Source organism: Episyrphus balteatus, chromosome 2 (genome assembly GCF_945859705.1).
Source record: "Episyrphus balteatus chromosome 2, idEpiBalt1.1, whole genome shotgun sequence".
Lineage (NCBI taxonomy): Eukaryota > Metazoa > Arthropoda > Insecta > Diptera > Syrphidae > Episyrphus > Episyrphus balteatus.
In genome coordinates, this window is record NC_079135.1 from 13,596,792 (window position 1) to 13,611,894 (window position 15,103).

Below are 15,103 nucleotides of genomic sequence, written 5' to 3' on the forward strand. Positions count from 1 at the left end.
ACCACTGACGTTGCATCAATATCAAATGTCAATTTATCTTTGGTGTGTGAACATGACACCGACAGAAGAATACTTTTCGGTCAATAAACCAAAAAAAAAAAACTATCAATGAACACGAAAATTGACACTTTATGCTCCCACAAGTCGCCCTGCCCCTTTTGGCTCTTTTCTTTAAGGTACAACTGGGTAAACAAGCCTCAAACCACTACATCCAATAACAAAATCAACATGGGAAACTTTACATCACAGACAAAATACACTCGTTCCAAAAAAAAAAAAGATGAAGAATCACAAATGAATTGCATTTGACGTTATATAAGCAATTTAGTTGTCTGATGGATGGCAAAGAGAATGAAATAACATGACATATACCGACGATGAAGCACGATCTCCATCCAAAAGGAAGAAGACGATGAAACATAAAGGCGGTGTAAAAAAGTGATTTACAAGTGAAAAACAATATTGACACACAAATTTCAAAATGGAATTGAGAACCAGACCGAAACTGAAACCAAAAGATCATCAAATATTGACACACACGCAGCAGTGCTGAGAGGACACACACATGAGAATATACACGAAGAAAATTCTTCAGAAATGAATACCGCCAACTGGGAACATCTATACTCCTACTCATACAATCTGTCTAATTTTGAATGTTAACTAGCAGGTACATGTGTCAAATTAATTAAATTTTGTTGACATATTGTATTGCAAAATTGAATATGACACATTTTTTGACACATTTTCTGGAGGTTTTTAAAAAAATGACTACGTGTTCTTTTTTAAATATTTCAAATTTAACACGAGTTCGTCGAAATAAAAAATAAAAAATCCATGTTTTGACATATGAAATGTCAAACTGACACCATTATTGCAATGAAAAGCTTTAATTTTTATTCCAGGTCCATCCAACCTAAATATAAACCAACATTTATCAGAGAGTTTTTTGTTTACACGAGAAAGAAAAAACTTAAAAATAACAACTGGAACATAAATAGATTTTAATGATGACTTTCAAAACATCAGACATTTCATATGGTGTCATCAGTTTCGGGGATACTCCACCCTCACACACATGAATGAAAAGAAAAAATAAGAAATCACTTGGCACCATGTCATGATGTTTCAGCCAGCTTTATGGTGGTTCTTCATTCTTAAACGTCAATCTCAACAACTGACTAATTTAACAGATCGTATATAGGAATGGATTGTCAGGGTTAATTGTTGCTGCCATGTCAAAATGTTGTCATTTTAGCTACTCTATCACTACAACACTGTGTATTGGACGGTTCCCCTTTTAGGTCTTTTACTTTTTTTTATAGTTGATTTTATTTTTTCTTAATTCGTCTGCGTGTCAGGTTTTTAATGGTTTCATGGTAAATAAATGATGTAAATTAGCATGCAAATGGATAGTTTTTTTTTGGTTAAATGTTCATCACCCAGATCCGGGGATGTTCGAGTTCTAGAAATTTAATGTTTAATTTGGATTTTGGAGAAGAAGCATCATATATTTTACGGCTGTAATTTTATAAAAATCAATTTTAATTGAGTGAGAACATTAAGGAACTTTGTTTTTTTTTTTTTTGACCAAAAATAAACAAATTCTTGTTAAAAATAAAACAAATTCTTCTTAAAAATAAATAAAATTAGTCTTGAACAACAGTTTTTATAACTAAACTGAATGAATCGCTGAAAAGCAACAAGTTAAGTGACATTTAGGTTACATTTGGTTCTGACCAATCAGAACCTGTCAAAATTAGAACTTAAGTTCAGGTGGCCTACGTTGAATGCGGATATTAGCAGAAAGATAGGAGCTGTCAAATAACAACCTTGAATCTGATAAGCGGTATTCACATTCCAATTATATCACATGCGACGTCATCAAAATGGCGGGCGTATATAACCTTGTATTCTATACATCTTGTATGTTAAAGAGTTTGAGAAATGTCAAGCAAATCTATTTTCTAACTGACATCAGAAGTGGAAGTTTAAATGTAAAGTGTATGTTTCCAAAACCCCAACTTTAAGTGTCATTAGTTTTCCGATTAATCATGAAGTAATTGCGATTTCTTTCATATCTCTAGCATGTTTGTTCACCCTCCATGGTTTCAGAAAATTTATTTCAGTATAAAAATAAGAAAAAAAAATATAAAACTTTATTATAAATGATATCCAATTCCATCTGTCATTTCACGAGATAGTTCATTTGACAGTTTTCATCAAAACCCAAAACATCCCTCTTGGGGTTTCATACAAATAGTATTTTATTTCTAACTTAGTGGGGTGTTTTGTAATTTATGATATCTCCTCTCATCAATATTGATGGTCCTTTATCCTCTCGCTATCATCACTATAGAATATACTCTGATAACCGTAATTCCCCCATATCTGTCACATACTGTCAGTTTCAGCAATATAATTGTAATGACGTCTGTCACCGTTATCTTCTGTCCTTTTTTTTATTTCGTCGAAATGTTGTTCGTTAAAAAAAATCCAGTGCGATGTTGATTTAAACTTTGAATGAGATATATTTCAAGGAGAAAATTCAAATACCACATTTTCATGACAAAAAAAAAGAGTCATACCAGACAAGTCTCAAAACCAGACCAATCTATTTAACATGCATTCCACTTCCACACTCAGTAAACATAACAACTTCAACTAGATGCACGACATTGCTTGCACACACCATGTCTAGCATCAGCTTGAAGATGGAACCTTTTTTATCGTCGTCGGTTGGTCGTCTGCACAAATGAATGTTTCAGTTTTTGAATTTATGAATTGATCTGTTAAATGCAAAGTTGAAGTTGGACTACATTAAATACCGTCTACGGACGGTGGCGCGATAATGCAGTCGTAAAAGATGCATTTAAACACGCGTCATTTGCAGATAGAAAAGATGTAGAAAGATATTAATAAATCTTTGGCAGAAAAAAACCGGTCACAATATAATCATTTTAACGATGATAATTGAGATAAAATGTTGGTTGGATATAAATTATCATTTATAAACAATATTTTGATGGTTGGGGCTATAACCTTGGTAATGGAGTTCATAGCACTTCTTGTCTTTGGATATTATAGAAGAGAGATAAACTAGTGGAATTAATTTGTTGGAAGGATGTGGTTATGACATTTTTTGAGCTGGTTTATCACCTTTTGTTCATACCTTCCCTTTTAGATGAAACAAACAGTTCATATTGTCACCACCTGGAACGCATTTTAACTTTAGATAAGTAATACTCCGGATCTATCAAAGTCAAAAATGACATCAATGCACATTTATATGAGTGGCAACTTGCCATTAAGTTTGTCATTTAACTGTCAAATATTTTTGTCATTAGGGGGGTTCACATTGACCAACATACCGGACAGACCAAAATGTCATTTGGCCTGATGGCCGAATTATATTTTTCGTTCACAATCATCAGACAATTTTCATCAAAACCCATTTTTCACCTTATTTTTAATGTATCTTTACCCTATTCTGCTCTCAAATTAGAGAGAATGGTCAGACACGACTAACATGTCCGTCCGACCACCAAAAAATCAAAATTTTTTTGAAAACCATCCGGCAAAACGGACAGGCCGTCGGATGATTGTTCACATTATCAAAACAGCATCAGATCAGACCAAATGGCAGCTGGTCTGTCCGGTAAGCTTATGACGGCTTGTCATTATGTAAAAAAAATGTCAAACAAATTACATTTTGTCACTCGTGCAGAAACAAAACGGGTTAAACCTTATTGAAATCTTAACCCGAGGTTGAACTACAGTCTATCGCATTAAAAGTTAAAAGCTTTTCAACTTCTTTTTTTATGAAGTCTCTCTGAAACGCTGCTGACAGAGTTTTTTTTTTTTTGTGACATTCAGGTGTGGAGTTTTTTCATACAAAAACGCTGCCGGTGACGTTTTTTCGTCGACGGTGTGGGAGATAGCCTTCAAGGAGTTATTCCCACTCCGAGTCACTCCCGCTAATGCTTATCTGTAAGTTAATTCAATTTGTTACCTGTTTGTATTTATTGAACAAAATTATAAATACAAAATTCTGCGGTGGCCTAAATAAAAATATTCAAATTGTCAAAATAGACTAAGTCAGGTATTCACTCAAGTAAGACATAGTAAGTGTCGTCCCTCTTTACAAAAATATGTAGTCCAAGTACATTCAACACTTTTGTTGGTTTAACATAAATTAGAAAATATAAAAAAACAACATTTTTGCTATTTGCTTAAAATTTGCATACTTCTCTTCCCACAGTTAAACAGATAGATACTCTCTCTGTTAGCATAAATAATAAAACCCCAACTTCGTATACAACGGTATATACTGGAAATAAAAACAACAACAACACTAACAAACTGACACTTTCAAGTTCCATTGAAAAATTACTAGCTGTCACAGTGACATTACTCGAGTTTGCCACTGTTTAGCTATTTGTTAAAAGAGATTCTCTAACCGACTGACAGCCAACACGGATATTCAAATTGCTACCACTGTGCATTTGTAATGTTAATACCTACTGGAGGTAGAAGTATAAGATAAAGTTCCTTGCATTGCATCCCTCCCCTCCTATAACACTTCTATATAGATTGTCAGGTGATGCAGTATGTGGTAGGTAGATAGATATTAGCCTATCCTTCTTCCATTGCATCTCTCTGGTACTGTGTTGTACAATGCTCAATGGTCAAGATGACAGTCTTATGGTTTGGTCTTCTTCTACAGATACAAGCATACATTTTACCGCTGCTGTCCAAGACTAAAATATTTATTCACACTCCAAACGGAACGTGAAATTGAATTTACATGTTTTGCATTTTATACTTTTCTATACAGCTTGCACAGAAAACACCTGCGTGCAAAATGCTTGTTTTTTCTTTTGTATTTTTATTAGTTTCTATTTTTACTTTAATCTGCACAGTTTTTTTTTGTTATCTTTATACATGCCAAGGTGGAATTCTATCGTCAACTCAATGGTCAATGTTTTATATAACCCTTTTGACAGAGGTTGCACGAGTGCAATCTTACCTTAAGGATTGGAATGTTCACATGAAGACATGTGTGTGATTTTCATTGCACGACCTTTCTGTCTGCTATCTGGCAATGGAAACAATGTATGGCTTGGTTACCAATGAAATTATATAAACACGTGACTACCTGTCAAATAGGTATATATTAAATCGTCTAAAAATAGTCTACTCATGAGTAGATGATTACTAGATCTAGTACTACAATCAACACATGATCTAGTACTAGAGTAGCCTGCCACCTCCAAAGGAACGCGACTATAAGCTGCGTTCCTTTGATGGTTGAAGACTAATCATGAGTTGAAAAATTTAGTAGTACTAGAAATGTAGTCCCTTTCTAAGAAATTTAGTTTATTCTTTTATGAATACATAATTTCCTTATTAATGCTTAAAGATTTCCATCAATATAGAACGAGTGACACTTAACTTAATCAAAAGAACTTCTCTACTCTTTGAATAAAAATTGACAATATTTTTTTTTTATCAAAAATTGAAGAAGCTTTTTTATGGGACAACAAAATGTATAACAAGCAAACACTTTGAGTTTGTAATCTCTTTCGAGCAAAAAACCTATTTGAAACGCAGCCACAGCAATTAAAGTGATGATCTCTGACCAGAGTGTTCTATTTTTTGAGTATAAGTCGTTCAAGTGTCCCCTACTACTACTTCAGTCTGGGAAAAATGAATCAATTTGCTTTTTCACTTGCCGCCGACAAGTTGCTTTGATTTAGGCGACAAAATAGGGTTTTTGGTTTTAAAATTGCGTGGGAATATTTCTTTTTTGGATTTACAAAAAAAAAATAATAATGGATTATATTGTCGAACAATAACAGGGTAAACACAATAATTGTTGTGTTGTTATTTTTATAGTTTCGTAATTCAAAACATGTTGTAGTAGATCAGGATTTTTCTTAGGTATATAAAATTTTTCTTGTGTTTGCAATAGAACTTTTTTTTTTTTTTTAATTTTTTAAGAGGATAAAGAACTGAGCTACAGCTTCTTATATAGATTGCGTTTTTTTGGAGGTGGCATTGTCTACTCATGAGGAAAAATCTAGTACTATCAACTACACATACTTCCTACTCGATTAGAAGATCGTGTGTTAACTGAGGTACTAGATCTACTAATTTATGAATTCATGAGTAGTCTACGACCTCCAAAGGGACGCGGGCTCAGACAGCAGCAACATCATCATTAGGTCAGAACGATTATTCATTGCAGTGATACAAAAAAAATGTGTTCGAGGTGTGGTCTGAATTTGAATCCAGTGCTTACGTATTGTCACATGATGAAAAGTGCTAGATAACGTTTTGAATTGCAAAGAAGTTCATAAAAAAAAACTCAGTGCTGCGACTCATTTTGACGTTTCTGTGTTACTTTCTCACTTGTACCTCAAAGGAAAAGAAATCCTCAACTATGCTATCTCTTTTTCACCATAAAGTGGTAGTGTGAATTGTAATAGATGAAAACTAATATTGTTTGACGTTTGGACATTAGTCATAGTTTTATTTTTAGCTTTAATTTATTAAAAGCACTTTTTAAAACAAATGCACAAGAGACAGATGCTATTTCTATTTCGCAAAAGGAATTTTATTCATCGATGTGAATGGAGGTTGGATTTTATTTCACAAATACACAAATAATTGATATTTGACACTTGACGTATCCTTATCTATATTTTCAGTTTTGAGCTTTATGGCGCTTCTAGATGGGCCTTTTATAAAGTATGACCCATTTCTGGAGTTGGTTGTCCTATATTCCGTTGCTATTGTTCTATTACTACAAAGTTTAAAAGTACTAGTTTGAAGGGAAACAACTTTTAAAATGTCCATGATTTGCTTGAAAGTCCTTGCTACTTCCAGGTCCTTTAATATAAAAAAGCAGAGAAAAACAATCTTCTAAAGGCCTTTAAAACAATCTTTTGTTCTTAAATAGTCTTCCGATCCTAATTGAGCACCATCGTTGATAGGCATTAACATTTGAGCACTCATGTGTTAACGCACTCAACAACATCCAAACAGCAGTATACGCACATCATTTGTCATTCTTATTCAGTGTAACATTAGCACACGAAAGAAAGAAAAAGCCCACCCAAAGGAAAAAAAACAAACAAAAAAAAACAAAAATAATAAACAAAAGACCAAATCATGTGTGCCGCATTATTTTCCACCCTCTCTATAAAATTGTATTTCCCCCCAAAATATAAAAACACACAAACAAACATATAGATTTTCTTATGCGGAATTTTCCATTTTCCATTCAACGATTTTTCACCCTCTGAAAGGCAAAAAGAAACACCATAGAATCGACTAAATGTCGACACACTGACAATCAGAGACGCCACCAACAGCCATCAGCACAGCAGCACACCAAACCAACAACAATGTACACAGAGAAGAGATGGCACAAGTTCCCTTTGTTCGACGAGTCAAATCACCCATGCAAACCCCTCAGGCAGAAGGTTAGTATTGCGGTGTGCTCCCACCACCACCCAATTTATATGTATAATATCCAAACCATATTCTGCCCCTATACAAAAAAAGCGCCTCGAGCGAGACAAAGGGGGAATACAAATTCAATGCGACATGAACTTGGCATTCGGTGATAAAGGAGAGCGCGTATAGCTTGTAGAGCTTGTTGGTAAGGTCATTCATTCAGTCGACATAGTCTCCAGTGTTGCGTTGCGACTTGTGAGCAGCATATAATACTGCAAGGGATTTGAAAGGCACAACTATGGTGCTTTTGTTAACATTTAAAAAAAGTTGATCTAGGGGCGAACTATTTTATCCTTCGTTAGTGTTTTTTTTTTTTTTTTTCTTTATATTTCGTTTCTTGTGTATTTTTTGTTAGTATTCTCAGCTGAATGCTTTGGCTGAATAGCTTATGAAACTTTGAAAAAAAGGACATTATTGCCAACGATAGTTTTTCGAAGATTCTTACACAACCTTCAGATCTGACAATATTGCCCGATCTGTCTGTTGAAATTTCTGTGTACCGACTAACAATTTTACTGCTATAAAACTTAACACATGCTTCCTTCCATTGCTTCTGTAAAGCTTTATAGCAGCAAAAAATGATCTAGTTGAAGCATAAATTAAATGTCAAAAACTGTTTCAGTTTTACCAGACTAACAATTTTGCTGCTATAAAGCTTAACTGATGCTTCCATTGCTTCTTTAAGGCTTTATAAAAGCAAAAAAAAAATATCCAGTTGAAGAGTATATTAAACGTCAAAAACTAATTAACTTTTACCCGGATAACCATTGCTTCTTTAAAGCTTTATAGAAGCAATAAACTATGCAGTTTTACCTGTCTAACAATTTTGCTTCTATAAAGCTCAACAGATGCCATAAATTGCTTCTGTAAAACCTTATAGAAGCAAATTTTCCTATTTTCACCGATTTATTATCAAGTTGGCAATAGTGAATTTCCTCTTTTTCTTTCGTTTTAATATTTTTCCCCAGTCACTAGATTTTTTATTGTTTCTCATTTTGTTCCAGAAATATCGTCCTTGCTTGCCTTTAACTGTATGACGGGGGTGATTGTTCTTTACCTTGTGTTGAGCATTTTATTTATTTACAAAGCAGCAGTATAGGACTTTTTTTTTATTTTACTGTCGTTGATGTTTTTGTTGTTGTTGCTGAGTTGCTTGCTCTCTGTTATTTGTCTTTTGCATGTGCGCGAAAAGTACCTTGTGCATAGTTGATTTGATACAAAAGTGATGAAAAAAAGTAGTTTTTATGCAAAAGTGTTTTTGATATATCACAAAATACGTGTATATGATGATTGTAGTAGGGTGGCGAAGGACGCACTGTCTTGTGCCTGCCTGCTTGGTGGGGTGGCAAATTTCCATTTCTGCAGGAATGGCATAGAAGTTCAATGAACTTAAGGAGGAAAAAATAAAAAGATGAAGAGGGTGGTACTATACTTATTGACAATCAGTGATATGTCTCAATTGAAGGGTAGGTACATATCCTATCCATGTATAAGAACAAGTTACACATACTTTTAATGCATTCGAAAGAAGATTAAAAAGAAATTCCTGAATCCGGGTGGATATGTGTTTTGCAATTTATTTAGACACTTCTTCGGGATTGTATCTTGACACATAATCAGCTTAAGGATTTATTATGGTAAATGTGAATTGTGTCAGTTAGTTCTTAAGCTGCTTTATATTTTGTTTTTCTCTCTTTTTGTTTTGTGTTTTTGATTCTTTTGTGGGTTGGAAATTTTGAGACAACTTGTTTTCTTTTCTTCTTTTCGTATTATTTGTTAAGAATTCTATTATCATTGGTTTTTTAGTTCTACCAAATTTTTTTTTTTTTTTTTTAAATTAAAATGGCGCCCAACGCTTATTATCTAGTACAAACAGAGTTGAACAATCCTTAAGAAATCATTGGAAATTTTCAACATTGTTAGTCAGAAATTTTTCGACGATGTTTTCTTCTTAAAATATAAAAATTTTTCTAATATCTTTCTTTTAAATAGAAATTTTCAATAAGGCAAATGTAGCCACGTATTCAATTAACAATTTCCCTTCTATAATGATGCAGAGAAGCTTCTTGTCATGATTAGTTTTGCCCGTTTCAAATTTCTATACAATCTAAGGAGTCAGAAAGGCTACCTTTTTTCACTCCTATTGTACCTAAAAGAAGTACTCCAATACTCCAATAAATATTCTTATCAAGAGCCGATAGTGTTATTTATACCTATAAGTGTACCAGAGAATACTTATTGCATATATTATAGGACTATTAGTGCTTGCGTTATGAAACAAAATTTTGCTCTTATAAAGCCTTAAAGAAGCCAGATTTATAAGCATTAGTAAAACTTTATAGAAGCAACAATTTTAGTTGGATTAGAAGCTTTTTAAGACTTTTGCGTTGATTCTTAAACAAGCAAACAATTCTTAGCATCATTTTAGCATGTTGATTTTTTATTTTTTTCACTTGGGTTCTATATTCAATAAGTTACATAGCCAATAACTTGCCTATAAACAAGACGATTCCAAAGATACATCTTTTGTCAAATTACGATAAGTAATATAGAAGTTATAATTGAACATATGAACATATACGAAAAACGAAAAACACTCAATAACAAATAATTTGTTCTTCGTATTGCTTCAATAAAACCAATGTCAAGATCGTTATAAATAATTCCTTTTATCCTTGTTCTCATCTTTAATTGCATCATGGATGCCAAAACAAATTCAGATTGCTTACAATAAATATATTCAGGTACAAAATTATGAATCCCCAATTGACAATGAAACTTTTCAAAGTAACATAAATAAATAACTTTAATATTTCAACTTTATCTAAAATCAGATATTCCTTCTACTCTCAAGCTTATGTAACTCCCCAAATCCTCTTTTCTCAATATTATAAATCTTAATTACAATTCAGATATATATACCAAAAGATCAAGCTTCTAAAAGGGTATTCATGTTTTCGCACTTGAATGGACTAAAACCCTCTCCATCCTTCCTTCGTTTCCTTCCATTAACCAACCAAAAAGCGTAGGAGTTTGGTATGATGATGATGATATTTATATGTGCAATCGTTTGGGGAAATAACATTAAAATTAACGAGCAAAACAAACTTTAATGAATGAAATAAATTATGAAAACTTCTCTCCAATAGAGAAAGATCCCACAGCACAAACCCCATTTGGACCTCAAACTCGAACTCAGAGTCTAGAGAACCACAATCTGTGTATGGAAAAGCCGGCTTTCGAGAAATTTCTCCTTTTTGAATAAAATGCATGCAGTGTATCCGTCATCATTTTTTTTTTTTTTTCTAAGGACACCGCATTTCAATGAGAGCGAGAGCCAAGGATTTACGTCATCAAATTACACACAAAACAAACTTTAAACAAAAAAAAATAAAGGACACAGAGTTACCGTACCTGCGTAGATGTAATCCTTTGTAGTATTCCTACCCCGGTATTTGAAATAATGGTGCTCGTTGAAATATTCGTAGGCGGTTGCTGCTGATGGAAGTGTGAATGTTGTTGGTTTGGTTTCCCCATCAACGTTACACTACCATTACCACCACCTCCTCCCCCTCCTCCGATTCCAGCAATACCACCATGATGCTGTGTTTCTCTTGATCCTTGTGACATTTCAACTGCAGCAGCAATAAATTTATGTTCCGCCTTTGTAACTTTTTTTTTTGGTTTTTCTTTAGAATTTGCTTTAGCTTGATACTTGAGATTGTATTCAATTAAAACAATAAAAAAAAATTCACACAATTATCACAAGGAAAACACTTCACAGGATTCAAAGGACTCAAGACCCGACATTTGGTTTAACTTTTCTTAACTACTTCCGGTTGTTTTTTTCCTTTTTTTTTTAAATTGCTAACCGACCGACACGGCCATTAATTTTTTGAAAATTGTAACAATTTAAGGATAATGTTATCCTTTACCGGATACAAGGGCCGATATTTCTACGAAATTGTGTTCGAATTCAAACAGGACCTTTAGAGAACTGATTTGCTAAAGCTGGCTGGCTTTGAAAATCTCTGTACGAAACGAGCTCTGTCTTATCCTGGCAAAACTCTGAGAGCAGAATCCTGGGGAAGATGAATGGGGTGCGTCGTCGTCATGCGCCGAAGGAGTTCTATCTCACAAAACTTCTCTGCAAAAAATATACTAAAAATTAACTTGAAAGCTTGCATAGTTAAAGTTCCTTGAAGGAGTAAAAAAGTTTTGAATTTTTGCTGTTTTTGTTTTGTTTTTACTCGTATTTGTCTGTTTTTTGCGAAAATGAATGAAAGCCCTGGGAGAGGTTCTTTTTTTTTTTTTGAAGAGGACAGGGACAGAGTGCTGACCAAAGTCAAGATTACTATATGCTTCAGCCAAAGTGTGGATCCTTAAGAGAGCAATCAATTTTGTTGTCTGTGTTGTGCCAGAGTGTGTAGTTTATTTTATCAGCATTACCGTCGACGCAAAACTATATTTTTGTGGCGCGGTCTTGAAAGTCTCGAAAACACGAATGAAGGACGAACTTTTTAAGGATAATCAATTTTCGAATGTTATGTATTTTTAAGGGTGTGTGGGGGATGTGTGCAAAGTTATTGTTTGCAATCGGAATTGTGGGAGGGAACTTCAGATTAAAAGAACAATTGGGGGTTTGTATGAAGGTATTTGGCAATTAGTTGACAGTATGTTTTGATTATCTAGACAACAACACACAATTTGGAAAAATAGTTAAGAAAAAAAGAAACTCAAAATTGAGCAATATGTGTGGTCAATATAGATTATCTATTTTTATTCAATTTGAGGTTGGTCATCGTTCAAGGTTTGTTTATTTTGGGAATGAAAGAAAATGTTTTCTTAAGTGGATTACTATTGATGAGATTGATTGAAAGATTTAATTGTAGCCTACGCGAGTTAGATTGAGGTCATAAAAGAATTTTTTCTTATATTATAACTGGTGAATAAAATCGCATTAAACATAGAAAATAATTTTCTACATTAAATTGCTGTAAATGTAAGACCCATTGGGTGCGTTCACGTACCGATCCAAGGGTATCCGGATACCTTTGTGTTGTTGTAATCCCATATAAAATCTCAGCTGATCTAACACATGTGTTGACAAGCAAACAAATTCAAAGGTATCTTAAAAATTTCTGGATTCTTGTGTATCTTATGGGAGATTTGAAGAACAGCTGATTCGTGTTCACAAACGTAGCGGATACTTAGGTATCTTGGATATTGTATCTGTGCGTACGTGAACGCACCCATTGAGTGCCAAACCGAATTTTTATTGTTCGCGTAAATGTCACGTCTGTGACTCAGTAGCTTCCCACACGTCATCTAGAAGTGACTAAGATAGAATCCAGACGCCAAACGTCCGATGAGACATGAAATTTTTCTGAAAACATGTATGACGACATGTCTGACAACATGTCTGATGACATGTCTGATGCCATGTCCCTGATGACATGTCTCTGATGATATGTCTGATGACATGTCTGATCATATATCTGATGACATGTCTTATGGCATGTCTGATGACATGTCTCATGGGACATGTCCGATGAGACAAGTCCCGTGAGACATGTCTCATGAGAAATGTCCGATGAGACATGTCTCATGAGGGCGTTTAGATTTATGTCTCTTTTGATATTTTTGTCCCGGTGATCAGTCGGCCGCACCAATTTTAGCTTAGCATTGTCAAGTTTTCACACCAATCTTAACTCATGGATTTTTTGTACTACACATTACATCATAATTGTTGTTGCCAAAAAAAAACCTACGATAATTTATTTGGTGTTGAATATTCATAGACCTTACATTTTACTCAATACATTAATAAATTTCTGTGTGACTTTGATTCCGATTTTGCTCGTTTATATTTATGTAAGCAGGTAGATATAGCTTTGTTGTTAGTGTTATATTTCTCTTAGCCCAATTAACATTAAGTGTATTGTATCCTGGAATCCTGATAGAATTCGTGCAGGTCACGATTATTTGTATATACATATATACTCGTAGAAAATAGAAATGCTCCCTTTCCAAACAAACAATGTGTATTTTGATAAAAATCAGTGATTTTCTTATTTCCACAGACAACTCACAACACTGTGATGTTCGTCCCCGAAATTTATGAACAACAAGCACGCGATCCCCTCAACAAGACTAATTACAGATATTTTTGTTTTGTTATGACTTTTCAACGCATAGTTTTGAAATGAGTTGTATTCCATACATAAAAGTTAAGATAAAATTAACTATTGTCCTTTGTGTCAACTCGTACTTTTAAGCCGGTGAAATAGTTTTTGTTGCAGAAGTTAGCAAGGTAGTTAACATTTAATTAAAAGATGTAAGGTTATGTGTTTATGTGGGTGGATTTAGTACACTTACACGTTTTTTAAATAAAAAAATATTTCAGGGGAAGCAGAATAATAAGTGTTATCATGCCAAGAAGGGTCTATTTCACAGTTGTGTAAGTGGCACTTAAGTCCAAAAAAAAAAAATAAATAAAATAAAATAAATAAATAATTCGCCGACTCTATTCAGCTTTTCTGCTTGAGCGCCGGGATAGTTTTTTAAAAGGCATCGTGCATTTCATAAAATCACAAATGGTCGGTAATCGAACAAACGCCGAATCAAAGCTGAACCACAGCAAAACCACCGATATTTTTAATATTATTTTTTATTGTGGGCCTTTTGAGACCTAAGAAAAACGCATTCCTTTGAGATTTTACCTTGTGCATGTTTTAATCAAGTATCAAAAAATATATGAGTTTTCTGTTAAACTTGTGAATAATATGTTTATTACTATTAGGTGTGTTTTTTATTACAACCGGTCTTAACTGGGCAAAAAAAACGCAGTCTGGGCTAAGAAATTTACATGTTAAATACAACAACACCTTAGCCCGTCGGGCTCAGAATTCTCTGGGCTTAACTTTTTCGACAGATTAAAATCTGTGCTACCAAATGAGTTTTTTCATAAATTGTTTAAAATTAGTTTAAAAACATCAAAACTGATGTTTGGAATGACAATTATTTTTTTAACTATTTGTTTAATTATTAAACTTTTTTTCCAAAAAAACACACAAAAAAACTCAAAAGCGAAAAATATGACAACTCTAAATATATATTTTTGTGTCAGCTGATTTCGGAACATTTAATATGCAGTGCTGCTAATTTTTCTCATTAAGCTCGGAGGCGTTTTTTTTGTCCAGTTAAGCCCGGTGGTAATAAAAAACACACCTATTATAATAATATAATTATTCCTTATAACGCACCACGATCAACAATTACTTATTCGTCAACCCGCGGTGGCCGGTGGTTCAACGGTGGTTTGACCATATGGTTAGAGTATTTTAGCATAAAGTCGCATTTTGTGAAACTTTCTGATACAAAAAATAGACATTTATGTAGTTTTTCAGAGCATTTATGATTGATATTTTCTTAAAAATTTTATTTACTGCCACTTAAAGTGGAGCAACTCTAATATGTTGATGTCATTGTTGTTTAAATATACGTTACACAACAGTCAAAAACATCATTTTATTACTTAACCTAAAAGTTCAATGTAACATGAGTTACACACACAAAA

At 33.5% G+C, this 15,103-nt stretch overlaps 1 protein-coding gene across 1 annotated transcript in view; it reads right to left on the minus strand.

Moving 5' to 3' along the window:
* LOC129912689 (breast cancer anti-estrogen resistance protein 1) overlaps positions 1-11,492 on the minus strand; it is an 82,419-nt gene extending 70,927 nt beyond the window's left edge. Inside the window, exon 1 of the mRNA XM_055991045.1 lies at positions 10,939-11,492. Coding sequence (XP_055847020.1) covers positions 10,939-11,154 — 216 coding nt within the window. The 5' untranslated portion in view covers positions 11,155-11,492. The remainder of the gene's footprint in view (positions 1-10,938) is intronic.
* Between the last annotated feature and the right edge of the window lie 3,611 nt (positions 11,493-15,103).